At 43.7% G+C, this 22,500-nt stretch overlaps 1 protein-coding gene across 1 annotated transcript in view; it reads left to right on the top strand.

Annotated features, from left to right (window-relative positions):
• The window catches only part of LOC143302258 (vasoactive intestinal polypeptide receptor 1-like), a 103,489-nt gene extending 83,152 nt beyond the window's left edge, over positions 1 to 20,337 (top strand). Inside the window, exons 9-13 of the mRNA XM_076616851.1 lie at positions 193 to 262; positions 8,346 to 8,431; positions 10,331 to 10,469; positions 17,501 to 17,542; positions 18,263 to 20,337. Of these exons, the coding sequence (XP_076472966.1) occupies positions 193 to 262; positions 8,346 to 8,431; positions 10,331 to 10,469; positions 17,501 to 17,542; positions 18,263 to 18,754 (829 nt within the window). The 3' untranslated portion in view covers positions 18,755 to 20,337. The remainder of the gene's footprint in view (positions 1 to 192; positions 263 to 8,345; positions 8,432 to 10,330; positions 10,470 to 17,500; positions 17,543 to 18,262) is intronic.
• The last annotated feature ends 2,163 nt before the right edge of the window (positions 20,338 to 22,500 follow it).

The raw sequence follows: 22,500 nt of genomic DNA, 5'->3' as shown, positions 1-22,500 counted from the left end.
GGAGTTGGGGGAGAACAAAGAGAACGGTAGACAAGAGGAAATTGCCTCGGCGGTAGGGGCAGAGTTTGGTCCCAGATCGTTTGCGTTCGATTTCTAACGGCAGAGAACATGGCAGGCTTCCTTCCTTCCTTCCTTGTCCACATCAAAAAGCGGAGAGAGGCGATACATTCTATTCCACTGGTGCTGTTTCAGTTGTTGGAACACGCACCCCACGGAGGAGTATTTCTGGATCATGAAGGGACCCATTGTGGCTTCACTGGCGGTATGTGTGTGTGTGTGTGTGTGTGTGTGTGTGTGTGTGTGTGTGCGTGTGTGTGTGTGATGAATAACCGTTTTCCTTTTGGCTGCTGAGTGAATGATTGAGTAACTCAAAGGCTCATGTCACGTCTGTGTGTGATGGTGGTAGTAGTGGCCTTTTCTTCTTATCGTTGTTGTAGTTACATCAGGAGCAATATAGTAGTGGTAGTAGTAGTAGTAGTAGAAGCAGTAAAGATTGTTGGGTAGTATGCAGTGTGGTTGCATAAGTAGAGCAATGTTATTTGTTGTTGCAATATACAGATGGGTTGCGCATTGTAATACATGGCATTTGTTTGTTACAGATGGGTAGCAGTAGCACGAATATGTGAAACAGTAGCTGTGATGTAGTGGAGTGATGGCCTTGAGGTAACGCGTCCGCCTAGGACTGAAGCGAGAGAATCTGATCGCGCTGGTTCGAATCACGGCTCAGCCGCCGATATTTTCTCCCCCTCCACTAGACCTTGAGTGGTGGCCTGGACGCTAGTCATTCGGATGAGACGATAAACCGAGGTCCCATGTGCAGCATGTACTTAGCGCACGTAAAAGAACCCACGGCAAGAAAAGTGTTGTTCCTGGCAAACTTCTGTAGAAAAGTCCACTTCGACAGGAAAAACAAATAAAACTGCACGCAGGAAAAAATACAAACAAACAAAAATGGGTGGCGCTCTCAGTGTAGCGACGCGCTCCCCCTGGGGAGAGCAGCCCGAATTTCACACAGAGAAATCTGTTGTGACAAAAAAGAATAATACAAATGATAACTGTGTTTACTAGTTGTAGGGGGGCTGTACTCGTTGTAGCATCAGCAATGGCGGCAATTCTTTTAAAGAGCGGCTTTGTCATAAACGCAATATAGTATAATAGTTGGGGGCTAGTATATAGTTTAGTGGTACTACACAGTGTTTTTTTTTTTTTTTTTTTTTTTTTTTTTTTTTTTTTTTTGGGCCTCCAACCTCCTCTTTTTTCCCACTTTCTTTTCTTTTCTTTTTTTCTTTTTTTTTTTCTTTCTTTTTTTTTTTTTTTTTTTTTTTTTTTTGGTGGGACCTCCATCCTCCTCTTTTTTCCCACATCTTTCTTTTTCTTCTTCTTTCACAAACTCATATTTACCTTTCATGCACCACTTTCCCCCACACACCTTAACTAATCACTTTCATTCTTTCCCCTATCGTCTGGCGCAGCAATTGCCCCAGTGTGTCTTGAGGCATGCTTTTTAAGAATATTCGATGTCTGTGTACATTTGCCAGGGTTTTTTTTTATGTTCTAGTGTTCTGATGTATGCATTCTAAACATGTATGACAAGTGATTACATCTGTCTGGGTTTATTGTTGCCCTAGTGTGAGTTGTTTGTTTGATATTGAAGCTTTCTCTCTCTTCCTCATCTATCTTAACCCAATAAATAAATAAATAAATGAATAAAAGATCTGTCATCTGTATCATAACAATGGGCCGACCCTATCTTCCCTTTTAATGTTTACATTTGTTTACATGCCAGTGGTTTTGTTGACCTAGTGCATGTATGTAACAGTGTATGCGGAGTTAGAAGTGGTAGGGCACATCCTTTCCATTGAGCATCTCTCCCAGAAGGCGCCGTCCCTTGTTCAGTTGAAAGGTAAAGCGAAAGCGAACAAGGGATAGCTAGGAAGAGTGGTCAAAGGAAAGGTTTAAAGTGGCAAGAAATTCACTCCCTTCCCAGCAAGGGAAGAAAAGCCAGTACTTGCCAGGATATGTGTGTATGTGTGCGTGCATGTATATGCATATGCGTGTATGTTTTTGTGTGTTTGCGTGCATGCGTGCATGCAAGCAATTTATATTATGAAATCTTACAAATCTTACGATATCTAAGCTGATTTTCAAATATCATTGACAATGGTAATTTTGATTCAGTTTTCTTATATATGCTGATGCACATTTTGGCAATCAGAAGAATATGATTGATTTGCATCAGTGTATGGTCCTGGGTCTTGTGTAGGACTGGTATCCCAAACAAAACATCAGTTTCAGACAAAATTACTTTTACATTATATTCAATTAATATGTATTGACTAATATATTCCCAGAATACTTTGACAGGCGGACAATGAAAAAAGAAATGCTCAATATAATCAGTTTCTTCTGGGCAGTAGGTACACCTTTGGTTGTCTTTCTTTCTCATTTTACACAACAGGATATTAGTTGGATAAATATTATGCAAGATTTTCCATTGCAATACTCTTAAGCGTGTTTCTTTTGAGCATAGACGGGGAATCTTCCATATTTTCTTATTCAGATCTACACCAAATTTATGATTCCAAAACCTGATGGCACATGGTATGGAGTAGGTGTTATTGCACAATACTAATCTAAAGTCTTTACAAGTGAGTAATTTCTTACCACAGAAAGGAGGAATATTTGACAGGTCGATGTCAGACCTCTCTTGTTCATTAATCACAGAGGCGAACTGTCGAACAGCAGCAACAACAACATTGTACTCTAATATTCTTGCTGGGGACTCTCCGATTTTCAAACATATGTCGTTATAGGTAAAAATGCCATGAGTATTATACATATCTTTTACATTTATTATCCCACCCCTGACCCAATCAGGAAAGAAAAGAACGTTTCCCTGATACTTTAAGTGTCTGTTATTCCATAATAGGTTTAAATATGGTGTTTCACCTCCTTGCACATTAAGATCTAACCATGTTTGCAAAACCATCCTCCAAAACTGAGAATTAACCAGATGCAAATACTTAAATACAGTACTCTTTACGTTTGTGAAAAAACATATGTTAAATACACCAAAATTAGTAAACATTTTCCTGGGTACATGAACCCATTTTTCGTGTTCTCCTGCACTACAAAGACGCACCACCCATTGCAAAAGAAACGCTGACTGCATTTGCCTAACATCAATCATCTTTAGCCCCCCCTGTTCAAAACCACTGCATACTACACTTCTCTTAACTTTCTCAAAAGCTTTTTTGTTGCAATTCTGTTTACGCCAAAGAAATCTAAAAAGTATTTGATTGATCGATATAAGTACCTTTTCTGGAATAATGAAAGCCTGCATAATGTAAACAATCTGAGAAATAAGAAAAGTTTTTATTATGTTTATCTTTCCAATTACACTTAAGTCTCTCTTTTCCCATGAATGAATAATTCTTTTGATATTCTCAATTCTGTACACCCAGTTCTCTTCTAAAGAGGACGCAGAAGTATTGTTGGCGTAAAAAATGCCAAGAATTTTAATCTTTTTCCTCCAAGGAAACCCATAAAAAGTATCAGTACAATCTTTTTTACTTCCTAGCCACATTGCAACTGATTTAGAGAGATTTATTTCAAGCCCTGAAAACCTAGAAAAATCTTGAAATATGTTTAACACGTGTAACATATCATGTTCATCCTGCAAAAATAAAGTAACATCATCTGCATACATAGCTATCTTCAGTAATCTAAGGAACAAATTATCATCGGGTTGTCCTAACTCTATTCCTTTTATGTGTCTACAACCACGTATCTTTATAGCTAGAATTTCAATAGCGAGAACAAAAGCTAACGGTGAAAAGGGACATCCTTGACGAATTCCCGATTCTACGGGAAAATACTCTGATATCCAACCACAGTATGTGACACAACTTTGAGTATTAGTCATAATTACTTTTACCCATTGAATAAAATTGCTACCAAAGCCAAATTTCTTAAATGCACTAATCATAAAATCCTTTGAAATTCTATCAAATGCCTGTGAATAATCTATACTCACCAATACGCCAGGTTTATTTTCTACATTTAACTGTTCAACAACATCATCAATGAGTCTTAGTAATGTGGAAACTCGCCGACCTTTGATATAACCCACTTGATCAGTACTAACTAAATCATGAATTACTTGACTCAAGCGAATGGCCAAAGTCTTAGCTAAAAGTTTATAATCGCTGTTTGTCAGTGAAATGGGTCGCCAGTTTTTTAAATTGTTTCTTGGCAGTTCTTTACCTTTGTGTATCAATGTAATTACTGCCTTTCTTTGTGTTGATGAAAGTGTTCCTTTTGTGAAAGAATAATTTAGTGACAGTGTTAATAAGCCTTTTAAATGTAGCCAAAAAACCTTTAGAAACTCAACTGTGATTCCATCGCAGCCAGGAGAAGAGCCATTATTCAAGCATTTGAGGGCATTTTGCAGCTCATGTTCTGTTATTGCACCCTCACAATCTTTTTTTTGCGTCTCAGAGATGCGTGGAACATCAGTGTTGGCCAAAAATCTGTCTATATTTTCAGACATATCATTTGAAGGTATTTTCTTTTTATATAATTGAGAAAAAAAGTGTTTTTGTACTTTCAGTATTTCCGATTGCTGGGTTACTAATACATTATTTTCGTTTAGAACCCCTGCCATCACTTTGGAATTTGCCCTTGATTTTTCCAACCCCAAAAAGTATTTCGAATTCTTCTCGCCATCTTCCACCCATTTCACTCTAGCTCTTACCTGTGCTGCCTGTACTTTATGTCTTTCCATTATTTCTATCTTCAAAGCTAACTGACTACGCTCATTCTGGAGTGGAACAGATTGTGGACTAGCTGCTAACTGAACATCAATTTCATTCAGCCTGCCATACAGCTTTCTTAATGCATTTTTGTTGTTTATACTTTTGAGTTTACTATAATTTACAGAGAAATCTTTTATTTTTAACTTTAACAGCTCCCATTCAACTTGATAATCCGATCCATCCTTAATGCCAGAAACCTGCTCTATAATCAATTCATTCATTTTATTAACGTATTCTATGTCTTTCAACAATGAGTTATTAAACTTCCACAGTCCTGGTCCTCTTTCAGTATTAGCTAACTTCATAGTAACAGTGCACCCTCGGTGATCAGTAGAGGGCAAAGAGTGAATTTCAGATTCCAGTGTTTTATCAAATAAATCCGAATTTGTTAGTACATAATCCAACCTTCTGGCAATGAAAGGATTCTTCTTGCACCATGTAAACTGTTTTTCCTGTGGATGAAATAATCTCCAAACATCATATAAATCATTCTCTTTAATTAGATCATTGAATTTCTGAACGGTTGTTCCTGCATGTGGTTCCCCTGAAACAATGTCAAGGTCGTTATCTAAAACACAATTGAAATCACCACATATCAAAATTCCTTCGGAATTAATGTTAGAAATAACATTTCCCAAGTCTTCAAAAAAAATTATCTTTTCTGCATTGTTATTTGGAGAGTAAACATTTATAACTGCTATCTTCTTATCTAATATTTCTACTTCCACGGCCAGAATTCTTCTTGAATTATGCAAAACAGTATAGTTTTCAACATAATTTTTCCTAAACAAAATGATTTGTCCTGAGCTATGTGCAGTAAAATCACTACAAGCAAACTTCCCTGCCCCCCATTCTTTTTCCCATTGTTTACTCACTTCTTGCGTTATGTGTGTTTCTTGCAGACATATAACATCGTATTTTTTATCCTTTAGATATCTAAACAATGATTTCCTCTTCCAAGGGGAACGTAGTCCCCGCGTATTTAGTGACAAAACGTGTATACTTGAATCGCAAGCCATAAGGGAAGTCCGATAATCGAAGCCATCTTTCAATGTGCGCGCAAACCAGAAGCCATTAGTCCTTTATACAAAGCCGAGTTCGATCCCGTCACGGTCAAGCCTGCACTGGGGGTGAATCTTCACCCATCACCACCTTCACCCTCTGCCGCTGTCGCAGCTCGCGCACGTGAGGCGCGTACATCAGAGAGCTTGGACACTTTCCCCCTGGAGTTCACGGCAGTGGGGGAATCCCCGTCTCTCGACCTATGACGTTTGGTTACGGTGCTAAAGGAAACGGTTGCCCCCTGAAGTGAGGGACCGGTTAATTTACTTTTTTCCTTTTTACTGGACGTGGCTGAATCTGTATCTTTGACAGAGCCAGCCACGTCACGTTCATCACAGAAAGAAAGCTGTGTATCTGGCACCAGCTCTGACTGGGAATCCTGAAACACATCCTCAGTATCTTCTGAGGACGGAGTCAGGTCTTCGTCAGGCTGGGTCTCATTCGACAAGTCATCAGCGGGTTGAGAGTCATGTTTGCCCCCACCAGTCGACTCTGCGTCCAGATCCTCCTCACGTGGAGGAAGTTCAGGGAATGAGCCGCAAGCAGGGTCCCCACGCTTATGGCCACTCTGCAGACAGTCCCTGCAAGTGACCAGGTTTTGACACTGGAACCCACGATGGCCAGGCTGCAGGCAGTTGGAACACACTGGGTTCCGTGTTGCTCTTGGTTGTTCCTTGTGATACAACCGTCCAGTGAAGCTACCCACTTTGAAAAAACAGTCCAGTGGTTTTGTTGGACAGTTGATAAAGACGAAGCGTCGTCCTGTTATAAAACGGGTTAACTTACCGTCTTTGTTCCTGATTTTCTCCATAAGGAGAGAGGATCTTAGAGTACAACTTAGTCTCACCAGAGCAGTCTCGATATCCTCATTTGCCACCGAAATGGGAATGTCTGAAATAAACAGTTTTGTGACAGGAATTTCTTGGTCACCACTCCCCCCTCTCAAAAGGAACGGATTTTTGTCATGTAGTGACACAGAGTAGCCATTTAATACAATCCCTTCAATGAGTAGCTGATTCCGGGCAGATCGGGTCAAAGGATAAATGCGCCATAAACCCCTGATGTATTGTGCCCCTAACACAGTCTCACTTCCAGTCACCCTCTCAGCTGCCAGACAAATGTCCAAGGCAGAAAAACTGTCCTCCGTGGTGGGAAAGCGGGTAGGATCAGCAAGGGGTAGGTCCCTGCGTCTTAAAAACACAGGCTCCACGTGCTGCTGAGAAGCAGCCATTGTCATTTAAAAAAAAAAAAAAACAAAAAAAAAACAAAAAAAACCAACCTCCCCCCCAAAAAAAAAACAAAAAAAACAAACAACAAAACACACACACACACACACACACACACACACACACACACACACACACACACACACACACACACACACAAACAAACAACAAAAAAACAAAAACAAAAAACCTGAAGGGTAGAAATGGGAATAGGGGTGGGGGATGGAACACAGTGTTAAGGCAAGCGGGTTAACAACTACATCACCTTTCTCCAGCAGCTGCACGTGCAAAACAGAGTTGAAAATAGACAAACTCGATCCATGGCGTCCCAAAAACAAATTACAAAACAGAAAAACACAGACACAAATCGGTACTTATCTGCTCAATGGCACCACCAACACTCTCAAAACTTCACATAATAATAGAAAGTGTTAATACACGTCATAAACGGCTGCTGGTAGTAGCACTGTTAGTGCTAGTAGTAGTATTTAGTGCTCTTCTTGTTAAACGGTGGCTATAGGTACAGCAACAGTTATGATTGAAGTAGTGCTAATTGTGGTGATGGTAGTATGTAAATGTTGTTATTGTTTTAGCAGCTTTGGAGGTAGGCGTAACATCGAGGGTACTCGTGGTTTATCAAGATTCAGTTGCTCTCGTGTTGTTGTTGTTTTATGATTCTGAATAGAACAATCTTGTCCATGATTTCATTCTCGTTTAACCATTCGCGCGCGCCTGCTAGTGTTAACGTTATATTACCAGTTTCCCCCCGTTATTGTTGTATTGTCTGTTGATATTCACTGTTGTTTTTGACAGTAAAGGTCTGACCATGCTGTCAGTGTAACTGATAGACTGATGGGAAACCTCTGTGTTTGCGCGGCGCTCGAGCGGCAGGTCTTGTCCAATGGGAAAGGCTCTTACGGGAGAGGAGGCGAGAGCCCGGAACCGGAGCCAATCAGTTGCCGCCGCTCGTCCGGACTGCGGTCCCAATTTAATCGGGGATGAATACCGGGTCAGTTAGTTGACCACAGTGGCTGGCCTTTTTCTTTTTCTTTTTTAATGAAAGCTGCGGTGTAGAATGAAGTTGATTCCAGGCAAAGAAAGGACCTTAACGTTCCTGTGTAGTCCATATGTGTGATGTGAAAGGCTACCCCATGCAAATCAATAGGCTAGTTCAGTGTAACTGATTGACTGATGGGGAAACCTCTGTGTTTGTTTGTGTTCTCCTGTTTCCTTCCACCAGATGAGTTTCGTGCTGTTTCTCAGCATCATCCGTGTCCTGTACATCAAGCTCAGCGCCGTCTATTCCCCGGAAGCCAGGAAATTCAGGTACTATGAAAGGGACAGTTCGGAGTTTTTGCCCTCCTCCTCTTCCTCCTCCTCCTCCTCTCCTTCTTTCTCATAGTTATCCTTTCTCCTCCATACTCCTCATTCTCCGCCTTCATCTTCTTGTCCTCTATTTCCTCGCTCTCTTCCTCTTCGTCCTTTATCTTTTCCTCCTCTCCCACCTCCTCCCTGATCCTTTTTGTCCCTGGTCAGTTCTGTGCAGCATGAAACGGAGCATGTGTCCAGTGTGCTGTACAGGAAACTGGCCACTCCTCTCCTCCTCCTCCTCCTCTCCTCTTCCTCCTCCTCTCCGCTTTCTCAGCATCTCTCCCTCCTCTCTTCTACTTCTTCTCCCTCCTCTTCCTCTCCTCTCCCTCCTCTTCCTCTCCTCTCCCTACTCTTCTTCTCCCTCCTCTTCCTCTCCTCTTCCTCTCCTCTCCCACCTCTTTTTCTCGCTTCTCTCCCACCTCTCCCTCCTCTCCTCTCCCTCCTCTTCTTCTCCCTTCTCTCCCCCCTCTCCCTCTTCTTCTTCTCCTCACCTCTCCCTCCTCTTATTCTCCGTCCTCTCCCTCCTCTTTCTCTCCCTCCTCTCCTCTTCTTCCTCCTCCTCCTGTCTTCTTCCTACTGCTCTTCCTCCCTGTGCAGCATGAAACGGAGCATGTGTCCAGTGTGCTGTACAGGAAACTGGCCACTCCTCTCCTCCTCCTCCTCTCCTCTTCCTCCTCCTCTCCGCTTTCTCCGCATCTCTCCCTCCTCTCTTCTTCTTATCCTTCCTCTTCTCCTCTTCCTCCCTTTTTGACCAGCTGGGTGTGTGCAGTGTGTGTTGCAGGTAACTGGCAAAACTGGTCCTCTTTTCTTCCTTCCATCTCTTCTCTTCCTCCTTCACCTCTCCTCCTCTTTTCTTCCTCCATCTCTTCTCTTCCTTGTCCTCCTCCTCTTCCTCTTCTCTTCCTCCTCCTCTCCTCCTCTTCTCTTCCTCCATCTCTTCTCTTCCTCCTCCTCATTTCCTCCTACTCTCCTCCTCTTCTCTTCCTCCTCCTCCTCTCCTCTTCCTCTCCTTCTCTCCTCTTCCTCCATCTCTTCTCTTCCTTGTCCTCTTCCTCTTCTCTTCCTCCTCCTCTCCTCATCTTCTCTTCCTCCCCCTCCTTTCCCCCTCCTCTCCTCCTCTTCTCTTCCTCCTCCTCTCCTCCTCTCCTCTTCCTCCATCTCTTCTCTTCCTCCTCTCCTCTTCCTCCATCTCATCTCTTTCTCCTCCTCCTCCTCTCCTCCTCCTCTCCTCTTCCTCCATCTCTTCTCTTCCTCCTCCTCCTCTCCTCCTCCTCTCCTCCTCTTCTCTTCCTCCTCCTCCTCTCTTCCTCCTCCTCTCCTCCTCTATTCTTCCTCCATCTCCTTTTCCTCCTCCTCCTCTCCTCTTCCTCTCCATCTCTTCTCTTCGTCCTCCTCCTCCTCCTCTCCTCTCCCTCTCCTTCTCACCTCTTCCTCCACCTCTTCTCTTCCTCCTCCTCTCTTCTCTTCCTCCTCTTCTCTTCCTCCTCCTCTTCTCTTCCTCTCCTCCTCTTCTCTTCCTCCTCCTCCTCTTCTCCTCCTCCTCCTCCTTTCCTCCTCCTCTCCTCCTCTCCTCTTCCTCCTCCTCTTCATCCATCTCTTCTCTTCCTCCTCCTCCTCCTTTCCTCCTCCTCTCCTCTTCCTCCTCTCCTCTTCATCCATCTCTTCTTTTCCTCCTCCTCTCCTCCTTTCCTCCTCTCCTCCTCCTCTTCTCTTCCTCCATCTCTTCTCTTCCTCCTCCTCTCCTCTTCCTCTCCTCTTCTTCCTCCTCCTCTTCTTCCTCCTCCTCCTGTCTTCTTCCTACTCCTCTTCCTCCCTTTCTGACCAGCCAGGTGATGTGTGCAGTGTGTGTTACAGGAAGCTGGCCAAGTCCACCCTGGTGCTGATCCCGCTGTTCGGGGTCCACTACATCGTCTTCCTCTTCCTACCCAACAACGTGGACGAGCGGACAGAGCTGGTCAAGCTGTACTTTGAGATGTTCTTCAACTCTATACAGGTGAGGGAAGCTGTGTGTTTGTGTGTGAGTGTGTGTGTGTGTGTGTGTGTGTGTGTGTGTGTGTGTATAGAGGGAGAGATGTTAATCAACTCCATACAGGTGAGGGAAGTTGTGTGTGTGTGTGTGAGTGTGTGTGTGTGTGTGTGTGTGGAGGCAGAGATGTTAATCAATTCCATACAGGTCAGATACGCATGTGTGTTTGTCGAGGGAGAGATGTTCGAACAACTCTATACAGGTCAGGGAGGTATGTGTGTGTGTAGAGGGAGACCTTTTCTTCAGCGATACAGGTGAGGGAGCTCTCTCTCTCTCTCTGTATGTGTGTGTGTGTATGTGTGTGTGTGTGTGTGTGTGTGTGTGTGTGTGTTAAGGAAGATATGTTCTTCAAACTCTGTACAGGTGCGTGTGTGGAGAGGGAGAGATGTTCAGTTCTATACGTGTGTGTGTGTGTGTGTGTGTGTGTGTGTGTGTGTGTGTGTGTAAGAGAGAGAGAGAGGTAGAGATGTTCTTCAATTCTATACGTATGTGTGTCTGTGTGTGTGTGTGTGTGTCTGTGTGTGTGTGTGTGTGTGTGTGTGTGTGGAGGGTCAGATGTACAACTCTATACAACTCCGTACATTTAGGTGTGTGTGTGTGTGGAGGGAGAGATTGTCTTGCTCTTGTTTGTCACAACAGATTTCTCTGTGTGAAATTCGGGCTGCTTTCCCCAAGGAGAGCGCGTCGCAACACTGAGAGCGCCACCTGTCTTTTTGGTATTTTTTCCCGCCTGCAGTTTTTTGTATTCCTGTCGAAGTGGATTTTTCTACAGAGTTGTCAGGGACCACCCTTTTGTTGCCGTGGGTTCTTTTATGTGCGCTAAATTCATGCTGCACATGGGACCTCGGTTTATCGTCTCTTCCGAATGACTAGCGTCCAGACCACCACTCAAGGTCTAGTGGAGGGGGAGAAAATACTGGCGACTGTGCAGTGATTCGAACCAGTGCGCCCAGATTCTCTCGTTTCCTAGGCGGACTCGTTTCCTCTAGGCCAACACTCCACTTGAGATGTTCAGCTATATACATGTGAGAAGTTGTGTGTGTGTGTCTGTGTGTGTGTCTGTGTGTGTGTGTGTGTGGGTGGGTGGGTGGGTGGAGAGAGAGACAGAGAGAGAGAGAGAGAGAGACAAGACAAGACAAGACAAGACAAGAGTTTATTTGTTAGGCCTCCGGCCCATAACAAAGGAGTGGGCCACTAACAAAAATATTACATAATGAATCAAATAGTGTGAATAATATATCAATGCGCATGTGACTTGCAAGCTCTCTCTCTCTCTCTCTCTCTCATTATCTCTCTCTCTCTCCTCTCCCTTCCCTCAAACACATGCACGCACGTATATACACACCCACATGCACGCTCGCGCGCTAAACACACAGATCCAGCGATCTGGGTAAAGTGAAATGCTGACAAGCTAACAAAACTTACAAAAAAATAATTACAAATTGCAAGAATCGGAAAAAAGGGGGATGGGGGGTTGACGTATACGCCACAGGGTAACAAAATACATACCTATATTCATCCACTCGTGTCCAAGTACAAAAGCTTCGCTCTCACGCCAAAAGCCTTGCATACAAAAAACGATAACTTCGCAACTAAAGATTCCGACACACAGGACATCAAAGCGGCAAATTTGAACAAGGTTGGATTTCTGTGATATTTGGCAGGTAAATGTTCTTCTCTTAGAGTCTGATAAACTGGACAAACCAAAAGAAAGTGATATTCTGTTTCAAGGGCTGTGTGACAAAAACTACACATTCTCTTATCACCAGGAACAGGATTATACTGTAAAAAGCGACAATTCAAATCTGACATACCCATTCGAAACCGTGAAAGTAGACGGCGTACAAAAAAGTTTTTCACGACCAGTAAGTACGGAGATGTTGTAAGTGATTGGTTGTAAACAGAATACACTCGATAGAATTCATGTGACAGCAGTGAGGAATGCCAGCTTTGCTTTGCACAATCAATTAACCGTTGTTTAAAACAACGAATAAACACACATTCATTACCAACACCTTGTGCCTCCCACACATAACCAAAGCCGTACATGTACAAAACATTTCTAATACTACAAGCCCATGTGATATAATTTTGTGTTTGCAGATGTAGTAACATATTGTATGCTTTCTTGGGGAATCGATCATTGCTTAATTTTAGTAGACGTAACCAAAACTTAATACATTTAACATAAGTCATCACATAGAGTGGAAATCTACCAGTTTCACCATAAACCAAATGTCTAGGAGCTTTTGAATGTACGCCTAAAAACTTTTTTAAAGCGAAAAGATGTACACCTTCGATTAATTCAAGATTTTTTGTAACTCCCCATATTTCAGCTCCATATGTCAACACAGGTTGTATCTGACAGTCAAACATTTTAAAAAAGATACCAGGGGAATGTTCTCCAATCGCCCAAAGTGTTCTAATGATAGCAACGACTCCTTTTCTGGCACGACTTGCAAGATCTTCTAATGTTGCTGTAAAACTAAGGCGGGTTGACAAAAAGATACCTAAGTACTTATATACATTTACAATTTTCAAAAGTTCATTTCCATAGAACCATCTCTCGTTCGCACCAAGGTAGCCACCATTTCTAAACACCACCACATTAGATTTTTCTAAATTGACAATTAAATCAAGTCGCTTTGCTGTGTCATACAATATATTCAGCTGAGTTTGAAGACCTATTGGGGTATCGGATAGCAGAGCTACATCATCAGCAAAAAGTAAGATCAAGAGCTGGACAAAATCAGGAGAAAGCTGGATGCCATGCATGCCACCCGCAAGCACATCTGAGGTCAATTCGTTAATAAATAAAGAAAAAAGTAATGGAGAACATACTTCACCTTGTTTGAGGCCACGAGGGCACATAAAACTGTCTGTGAAATCACCACCAACTCGTACTTTTGCTTTAACTATTTCATACATACTTTTCAGAGCCTGCAGTATTTTACCATTTAAACCATTCTTTTTTAAAATTACCCATAATTTATTCCTGGAAACACTATCAAAAGCTTTTTTAAAATCAATAAACGCGACATATAATTTTCTGTGTCTAAGCAACTGCTTTTGTACCATGGCATACAATGTGAACACGTGGTCAGTTGTACTGTGTTCTGCTCTAAAACCCGCCTGCTCTTCCCCAATCAGACCATGCACATCAATCCAATTACTGATACGTTTGTTCAGAACAAAACTGTATATCTTGCTACATATATTCAAAAGTGAAATGCCTCGAAAATTATCTGGATTATTTGCGTCGCCCTTTTTGTGTAGGGGCTGCATGACTGCAAGAGACCATTCTTGAGGAAACAAACCATTGTCAAATATGTGGTTGAAGAATTTAACCAGAAAAGGCATAATGCAGTCCACACTGTTTTTGTAAAATTCGCCTATGATGCCATCAGGACCTGCCGCTTTATTGCTTTTCAGAGCTCTGATCGCAATCCGTATTTCAGACTCGGAGATACTACAGTTCAGTAAATCAGATGGTGCGTTAACATACATCACAGCGGGTTCAGCAATGGATTCATTCACATCAGTGGAGTCAGAACTAAAAACAGCTTTAAAATGGTTAAACCACTGCTCTTTTGAAATATTGGTCTGGCAAGACGAGCGCGGTCTGACTGAACGAATGGTGTTCCAAAATTTCTTTGAGTCATTTAAATTATTTTGTAAATCATGAATAAAATTGACTTTATAATTCCGTTTCTTTCGTCTTAGTAACTCCTTATATTCACGTCTTTTTTGTATGTAATTCAGTCTGACTTCTTCTCTGTTGGATCTGTTAACCTTTCTCAAATGTTGTCTTAATACCGTTCTACTCTGCCTGCATTCCAAGTCAAACCAAACTCGTCTCTTCTCAGCGCCGACAGAAACAGTTTTCAACATACATTCGCCCGCAACTTCAAAACATTCATTAAATTTTTCAAGAGCAAGATCAATATCACATTCAATCAAGTGTGAAGCTTCATCAATAAGAGCAGCGATATGGTCTGAACACATGACATCACAATATGAATCACTTTTCTCAGGGTCCCATTTATATTTGGAAAACGAAAAAGATGACTGATTGTCAGAAGCAGCATCAGTCTGAAACTGAGCACATGAAAGTGACAACTCGACAGCTGCGTGCTTGGATTCAACCATAGGTAAAATCTTGAACTGCCTACACTTACTCAGCAAACAATGAGAAATGACGAAAACATCGATCACACTACAACCATTCGGGGACACATATGTAAAATCACTCGAAAAATTGAATTGTTTAAGGCCATTGACAATGGATAAGCGGAATTCATCACATACATTCAGCAGGTATCTTCCAAATGGATTAATTACGTCATCCTTTGATGATCTCGCATTGTAACCAGCGTCGTCATCAACACATTCATTCGTATTGTCCATGTCATATATGCCATCAATGGGATCACTGGATATACATGGATTCCTGGAAGCGGTTCTTGAATTAAGGTCGCCACACACAATAATGGGTACCTCACCATAACGACTATTAATATCCAGCATGCAGTCTTCAAGCATCGTTACACCATTATAGATATCAGTATCTTCGTAATATTTTGACTTCTCAGGTGGCAAGTACGCACCAATAAATACACAGTCCTTGTCCAGACAAAACAATGTGCTTGAAATTTTTAGGGCAATAATGTTGTCTAACTCTAAAGGCACTTGCTCTACGTATTTACTCAAATCTTTTCTGACCAGAACTACTATGCCACCACACAGACGACCATGCATACTGTCTGAGACTTTCACGCCGGGGCAAACAAAAATATCATGGGTGGGGAATAGAGTTTTGGGGACTGAATCAGTAAATGTTTCAACCAGTAAAGCAAAATGATATTTGCCTATCCAAGATGCAATGTCTATTTCATTTAACATTGACCACAAACCTTCTACATTAAGGGTACAAAAGGATAATAAAGAAATAGACTTTAGGGAACAATCACTTACGTTAATATTACTCACCCCCAAATCATCATCACAAAAATTATCTGTTTCGGGGCTTTGGCCTGACTCTCAGCTAACTACATTACTGATTGTACTGTTCACTGTGGGCTCACATACACTGTCACTGACAGCAGTGCTTGATCTGGTCCACTTGTCCGTTATTTTGCTCTGCTTGGCAAAGGACTGTGACCGGGTCATCCGTGGCGAGTCCTGCCCCACTCGCGATGCCTCAAGGTCACTGGGACTTCGGCGACCACGTCCTCTTCCGTGACCACGGTTACCCATGCTGGAACCCGGGCTAGGTACATCCTGGGTCGGTGTCGCGGGTGGTGAGCCTCGTCCAAACCCGGCCGGCCTCTGAGCCCTCAAAGTGTTGCCTGGATCCTGCCTGCCACCCGTCTCTGAGTCACTCCCCTTTCTCCAGCAGTCCGTTTGACACAGAGGATCATCGTGTCTCTCACTGGCACGGTCAGTGCTTGGCCCACCTTCAGCTGCAACGTCATCAGATTCAGCGACTGACTGGGAATCGGGGATATTCTCCGGGTTGCCGTCACTGATAGCTTCAGCTACTTCAGTCACTTCAGTTGACACTGGCACTGCGGGAGTTGCTGTTGCTGTTTCACCCGTCCTCTGTGCTTCAACCTGCCTCCCACTGCGGACTGACTGGGTCAGGTCACTGGCACCACGTGTGTGAAGAGCAGTGTGCTGTTCTTGCTGCTGCTCACCATCCACATAACGCAGGGCTTCACGCTGAGGTCTCCTGTCGCTATCACTGTTGTCACCAGTGATGTAGTGCTGACCTCTGTGTTGATCGCGGGATGAATGAAGACGGTGGGCTTCAGTGTGGGAGTCCTGCACAACTAGCCTCCCACTAAAGTAGAAAGCACGTCTTCCTTCACGTCTGTGATTTGCAATGGTGTCCCTTTGGTGCTTCGTCAGGTCAGCGGCGACACGCACACCTTCGCTGTTCCGCATCAACTCTCTGCCATCCTTATCTCGTAGGACCACCATAACGTCAGACTGCCTAACGAACTTGACAAACACTGGACGATAGTTCGATGAAACAGTTTGCTTCCCAAGCCGATGAACACTTTCAATGTCTCTGCCACACCACTTCTTCTGTGGAAAGTGATGGTTGAGCAGCTGCACAACAACGTCATGCAAAGTACCAGCTTCGTCGACTTCTTTCAGTCCATGAAACAGAATATTTGAACGCCTGTCCAACTGCTCACGTCGCTCGACTGTATCCTCCAGCATCTTCATTCTGGTCTGCAGGTCATCTTGCCTCATCCTCATGTTGTTCAGCTGGTCTGCGTTACGTCTGATGGAGCCCTCCATGGCCTGTAACTGCTGGAAGATCTGCTGGCAGTTCGTTGCCAGGTTTTGCTCTAGAGTCTGGAAGCGGTGCTCAAAGTTCATGTTCATAAACAGAATTCTGTCTAGCTTCTCATCGCGTGACATAGGTTGCTGCGGAAAACAACGCTCCATCATCTGCTGCCCAGGATAGGAAGGGAAATTGGAGTCTACTGGACCTGGGTTTGACTCCACGTCACCACATAGTAGTAACAACATCAGTACCAAAGACGCAAGGGAAAAGGTCAGGGTTCGCCTACAAACACACCAGCCACGATACTTAAAACGTCTGGTGAAGCTTGCTGCTTTTTTGTACAACAGCCAGATCAAGGTCCATGTAAAAATACCAGTTCTCACCCTGTGATCAATGGCACAAGACGGCATCTTCTAAGTCGAATGCGACTGACAACAGGTGTTATGACAATTCCAGAGAGAGAGAGAGAGAGAGAGAGAGAGAGACTATGGTTACGGCTATTTTGTGTAGAAAGGACGTAACTCCGGCATTTGGATGTGAACGTGATAGTATTGGTGGTGGTGATGAAATAAAGACGCATTGCTTTGTCGTATGAATATACCCATATTATTATTATTATTGCTGTTATTATTATTATCATGATTATTGTGATTTTTATTGATTGTATCATTATTATTGTTATTAAAGTTTTATTTTCCAGGGGTTCTTCGTGGCTCTCCTGTTCTGCTTTTTCAATGGAGAGGTATGTTACATGGTCCTCAAACGTTTCTTTGTGTATGTGCGTGTGTGTGGGCAGACTGGATGGTTGGGATGTTGGGATTATTTGTTTGAATAATCGACATTTGTGAGAGGAATGAATTTTCCTCGCGGATGTATGTGTGTATGATAAACATGTGTGTAATGCGTCTGTACAAAAGTTTACAGTATCAGAAAGCGACTTGATGTTCGTTTTATTTTGGGGGGGGGGATAAGAGGGGTGGGATGGGGTGGGGGGTAAGGGGTGGGGGTAGTCAGAAGATGGTCTGTGTAGGGCGGGTGGAAGGGTGGAGGGGCAATTAAAGCAGCGACCACCATCAGCATCAATAAGAATAGAACATAGCTTGGCTACAAAGTGCAAGGGATCTCGAGGAATATTGGATGGGAGGCGAGGGGTAGACGTACTGACATAAAGTACATATATGAATTAGAAATCGTATACAAACACAAATACAGCTTGCATTTTATGTATATTTGCATATACATTTTGTTATTTTTTTTAAAGCAGATGTGTAGCGTATATGGCTCAGTCTCGCAGGCTTTGACACGTCCTTGAAACTGTGTGCAATAATGGGGTGGAGTTTAACGACATTTTGGCTTGCGGTCCTGAAGGCAGGTTGTTCAGGGCTGTGGTATTGGTTCGAAGATGGAAGTGTGGTTGGAAGGGGTGAGTCATGCACTGAAACTGAACACTGTATTTTCACAGGTTCAAGGGGAGATCCGCAAGGCATGGACCCGCTTTCGATTGACCCACCACCACAATGACCTGGACTGCTGGCTGGGATGTTACTGCCCCTGTCCCTGCCTCCCGTGTCCCTGTCGGTCAGACAGGCACCCCCAGCCCCACCTCCACCACCACCACCACTCCTACTACACCACCGACATGACTCGGGCACGCGACACCCTGGGCTCTCAGCACTCCCCTGTGCCCGATCCTCTGGCGGGCACCCTCACTCCTGTGGCGGCAAGGGGCGATAAATTGTCATCTTCTTCGGGCACCCGTCTGCTGGTGATGGAGACCACGCCCCTCCAGCCCCTGTCGCGCGCGGCGCTCGAGCGGCAGGTCTTGTCCAATGGGAAAGGCTCTTACGGGAGAGGAGGCGAGAGCCCGGAACCGGAGCCAATCAGTTGCCACCGCTCGTCCAGCAATGGGGACTGCGGTCCCAGTTTAATCGGGGATGAATACCGGGTCAGTTAGTTGACCACAGTGACTGGGCTTTTTTTTTCTTTTTTTTTAATGAAAGCTGCGGTGTAGAATGAAGTTGATTCCAGGCAAAGAAAGGACCTTAACGTTCCTGTGTAGTCCATATGTGTGATGTGAAAGGCTACCCCATGCAAATCAATAGGCTAGTTCAAGAAATTCACAAAGCAGACAGATACCCCGGTGACGAACTTGAGAATAAGAACTTTAGAACTTTGAGAAAAAAAAGGTGAATTGGGCTGATATTGAGCGATCCCAGACTATGTATATAATTATAATAGTCAGTCGTGTCCGACTGTGACCATCAGAACAACAGAGGCAACTGCTGTCCCGACTTCTTGGGCTGGATTTTGAGTACAGTGGAGAATGTCTTGCCCAGGTTATACCCCCACTCTCTCAGCCGAGGGTTTTAGGACAGTCGGCGTTGGGATGGTTCCCAAAGGCCAGCTAGCCCCTATGACTGCAGCACTAAGAGCCAGTGCAACCTTGCCTCCTAGTTTGAGAGTCAGAGTCCTTCACAAAAGATTAAGCTGTAAATGGTGTCCCATCACAATGGAGAAACCATCGATCACTTGCTGTTGGCCCAACTGTAAGTTGGAATCGAATGGCAGAGATTTCCAAATAAAAATGGGTCAGCTCGATGGATCCGAGTACTGGTGAAAGCTCATGAATTCAAAGATAGGCAATGGCCATAGGATTGGCGGATCCAGTTGGATGTGATGTGATACGCGTTTGAACTATTTAAAACAAAATCAGCGATGTGTCGAAGTGTTTAAAAAACAGTGATTAGTTGAACTGTTAAGATTCTCGGTGTGTTATATCAGTGATGTGATGAATGAACAGTTGTGGTTTTTTGTTGTAAAATTTTAATCAGTGTCCTGAACTGTTAAAATCAGTGAAATATTAAACACTAAAAATCAGTTACCTGTTGAACTGATAAAAAGCAGTGATGTGATGAATGAACAGGTTTTTTTTAAATCAGTGTTGTGTTGAACTGTTAAAATCAATGAAGTATTGGACTCCCAAAATCAGTGATACAGTGAATTGTTAAAAAGATGAGCGATGTGTTTTAACTGCATAAAGCAATGATGTGTTTGAACTGTCAGAAAATCAGAAATGTGTTGAACTGTTGAGAAAAATGAGTACTATTTTGAACTGTTTTAATAAATCAGTAACTTGTTGATCAGTGATGTTTTTAAAAAAATCAGTGGCGTGTTAACTGTTCAAGTCCGTAAACTGTACACATCAGTGAAATGTTGAAATTGTTTTTATTTACAGTTTATTTACTGAATTTTGGCTTTAGCTTCTCCTGCCTTCTCCAAAGATCAGAGATTCGCGACCTTCTAGCGAATGTGCTTCTGTGGGGTGGTCGGTTGGAACTTGTTCACATAATTGTATGATAGGCTGTGTTCCGTAGGGGTTAGTTTGGGTAGTTGTTCACGTGTAGAGTCGAAGTAGCTGGTCACGTTTAGGGTCGGGGTCTTGTTTTAGAGAGGGGGATCATTTGGATAGTTGTTCACGTGTAGGGTCGGGGTTTGTTCTATAGATGGCTGTCGTTTGGGTAGTTGTTCACGTGTAGGGTCGGGGTTTGTTCTATAGATGGCTGTCGTTTGGGTAGTTGTTCACGTGTAGGGTCGGGGTTTGTTCTATAGATGGCGGTGTTTGAGTAGTTGTTCACGTGTAGGATCAGGGTTTGTTCTATAGATGGCTGTCGTTTGGGTAGTTGTTCACGTATAGGGTCGGGGTTTGTTCTGACTGGCGCAATAGCCGAGTGGTTAAAGCGTTGGACTGTCAATCTGAGGGTCCCGGGTTCGAATCACGGTGACGGCGCCTGGTGGGTAAAGGGTGGAGATTTTTACGATCTCCCAGGTCAACATATGTGCAGACCTGCTAGTGCCTGAACCCCCTTCGTGTGTATATGCAAACAGAAGATCAAATACGCACGTTAAAGATCCTGTAATCCATGTCAGCGTTCGGTGGGTTATGGAAACAAGAATATACCCAGCATGCACACCCCCAAAAACGGAGTATGGATGCCTACATGGCGGGGTAAAAACGGTCATACACGTAAAAGCCCACTCAGTCGTGTGCATACGAGTGAACGCAGAAGAAGAAGAAGGGGTTTGTTCTATAGATGGCTGTCGTTTGGGTAGTTGTTCACGTGTAGGGTCGGGGTTTGTTCTATAGATGGCTGTCGTTTGGGTAGTTGTTCACGTGTAGGGTCGGGGTTTGTTCTATAGATGGCTGTCGTTTGGGTAGTTGTTCACGTGTAGGGTCGGGGTTTGTTCTATAGATGGCTGTCGTTTGGGTAGTTGTTCACGTGTAGGGTCGGGGTTTGTTCTATAGATGGCGGTGTTTGGGTAGTTGTTCACGTGTAGGATCAGGGTTTGTTCTATAGATGGCTGTCGTTTGGGTAGTTGTTCACGTGTAGGGTCGGGGTTTGTTCTATAGATGGCTGTCGTTTGGGTAGTTGTTCACGTATAGGGTCGGGATTTGTTCTATAGATGGCGGTGTTTGAGTAGTTGTTCACGTGTACGGTCAGGGTTTGTTCTATAGATGGCTGTCGTTTGGGTAGTTGTTCACGTGTAGGGTCGGGGTTTGTTGCTGTATAGATGGCGGTCGTTTGGGTAGTTGTTCACGTGTAGGGTCGTGGTTTGTTGTTCTATAGGTGGCGGTCGTTGTTCACGTGCAGGGTCGGGGTTTGTTGTTCTATAGATGGTGGTCGTTTGGGTAGTTGTTCACGTGTAGGGTCGGGGTTTGTTCTATAGATGGCTCTCGTTTCGGTAGTTGTTCACGTGTAGGGTTGGGGTTTGTTCTATGTGTGGCGGTCGTCTGGGTAGTTATTCACGTGTAGGGTTGGGATTCGCTGTTCTATACAGAGTCGCTTGGGTAGCAATTCACGTGTAGGATTGGGTTTTCTTCTATGTAGGTTGGGAGCACTGGGGTCGTTTGAATAGTTGTTCGTCAGTATTTAGTGTCGGGGTTTCCTGTTAAATAGCTCCGCCTTTTTGTTATCATTTTTTTTCTTCTTGATCATCTTTCGAAAACTTTGTTGTTGTTGTTGTTTTACATGATTTGTCTTCCGGAAACGATGGGACTGATAGAAACCAGCATCTGTGATTGTGTGTGTGTGTGTGTGTGTGTGTGTGTGTGTGTTTCGTTTCAGTTTTTTTCTTTCCCCGATGACTGGGTTTTATGGTACCTAGATAAACGGAGGCATCGAGTGGTGCAGACTAGCAGCGACAGTGATTTGGCCCCACACGGGAGGGGAGGGGCTGTCATGAGAGAAAGGGAGCGACAGGTGACGTCAGTGGGGGTGACAGTCGAAGCACAGCTGTATGCTGCGTGCATGGGTCCCACTGATAAGTGTAGGACTGACTTTCGCTGGTGTTGTTAGTCCGGTTTCTGCTTTATTTTTCGTGTGTTTTTAATTTTTTTTTTTTCCTTTTATCAATATGCGGGGTGCGGGGGGCGTTGGGGGGGGGGAGGTTGGGGGGTTCTTAAGAGCTTTGATTGTTGTTGCTTGTAAGCAGCTTGTGTAAATGTACATATGAATATGTGTGTGTGTGTGTGTGTGTGTGTGTGTGTGTGTGTGTGTGTGTGTGTGTGTGTGTGAATTTATTCCGGCCACGTTTCTCCGCATTTTTTTTAGTATAGCACCACAAGAGGAATGCGCCATGGCGATATTTCATTGTTACTGTTGTCACTGTTACAGAGACCAGGAGTGGGTTGCTGAATGTTCC

The sequence above is a fragment of the Babylonia areolata genome, chromosome 2, assembly GCF_041734735.1.
Source record: "Babylonia areolata isolate BAREFJ2019XMU chromosome 2, ASM4173473v1, whole genome shotgun sequence".
Classification (NCBI taxonomy): Eukaryota; Metazoa; Mollusca; class Gastropoda; order Neogastropoda; family Buccinidae; genus Babylonia; species Babylonia areolata.
This window is presented reverse-complemented; position numbering and strand designations above follow the sequence as displayed.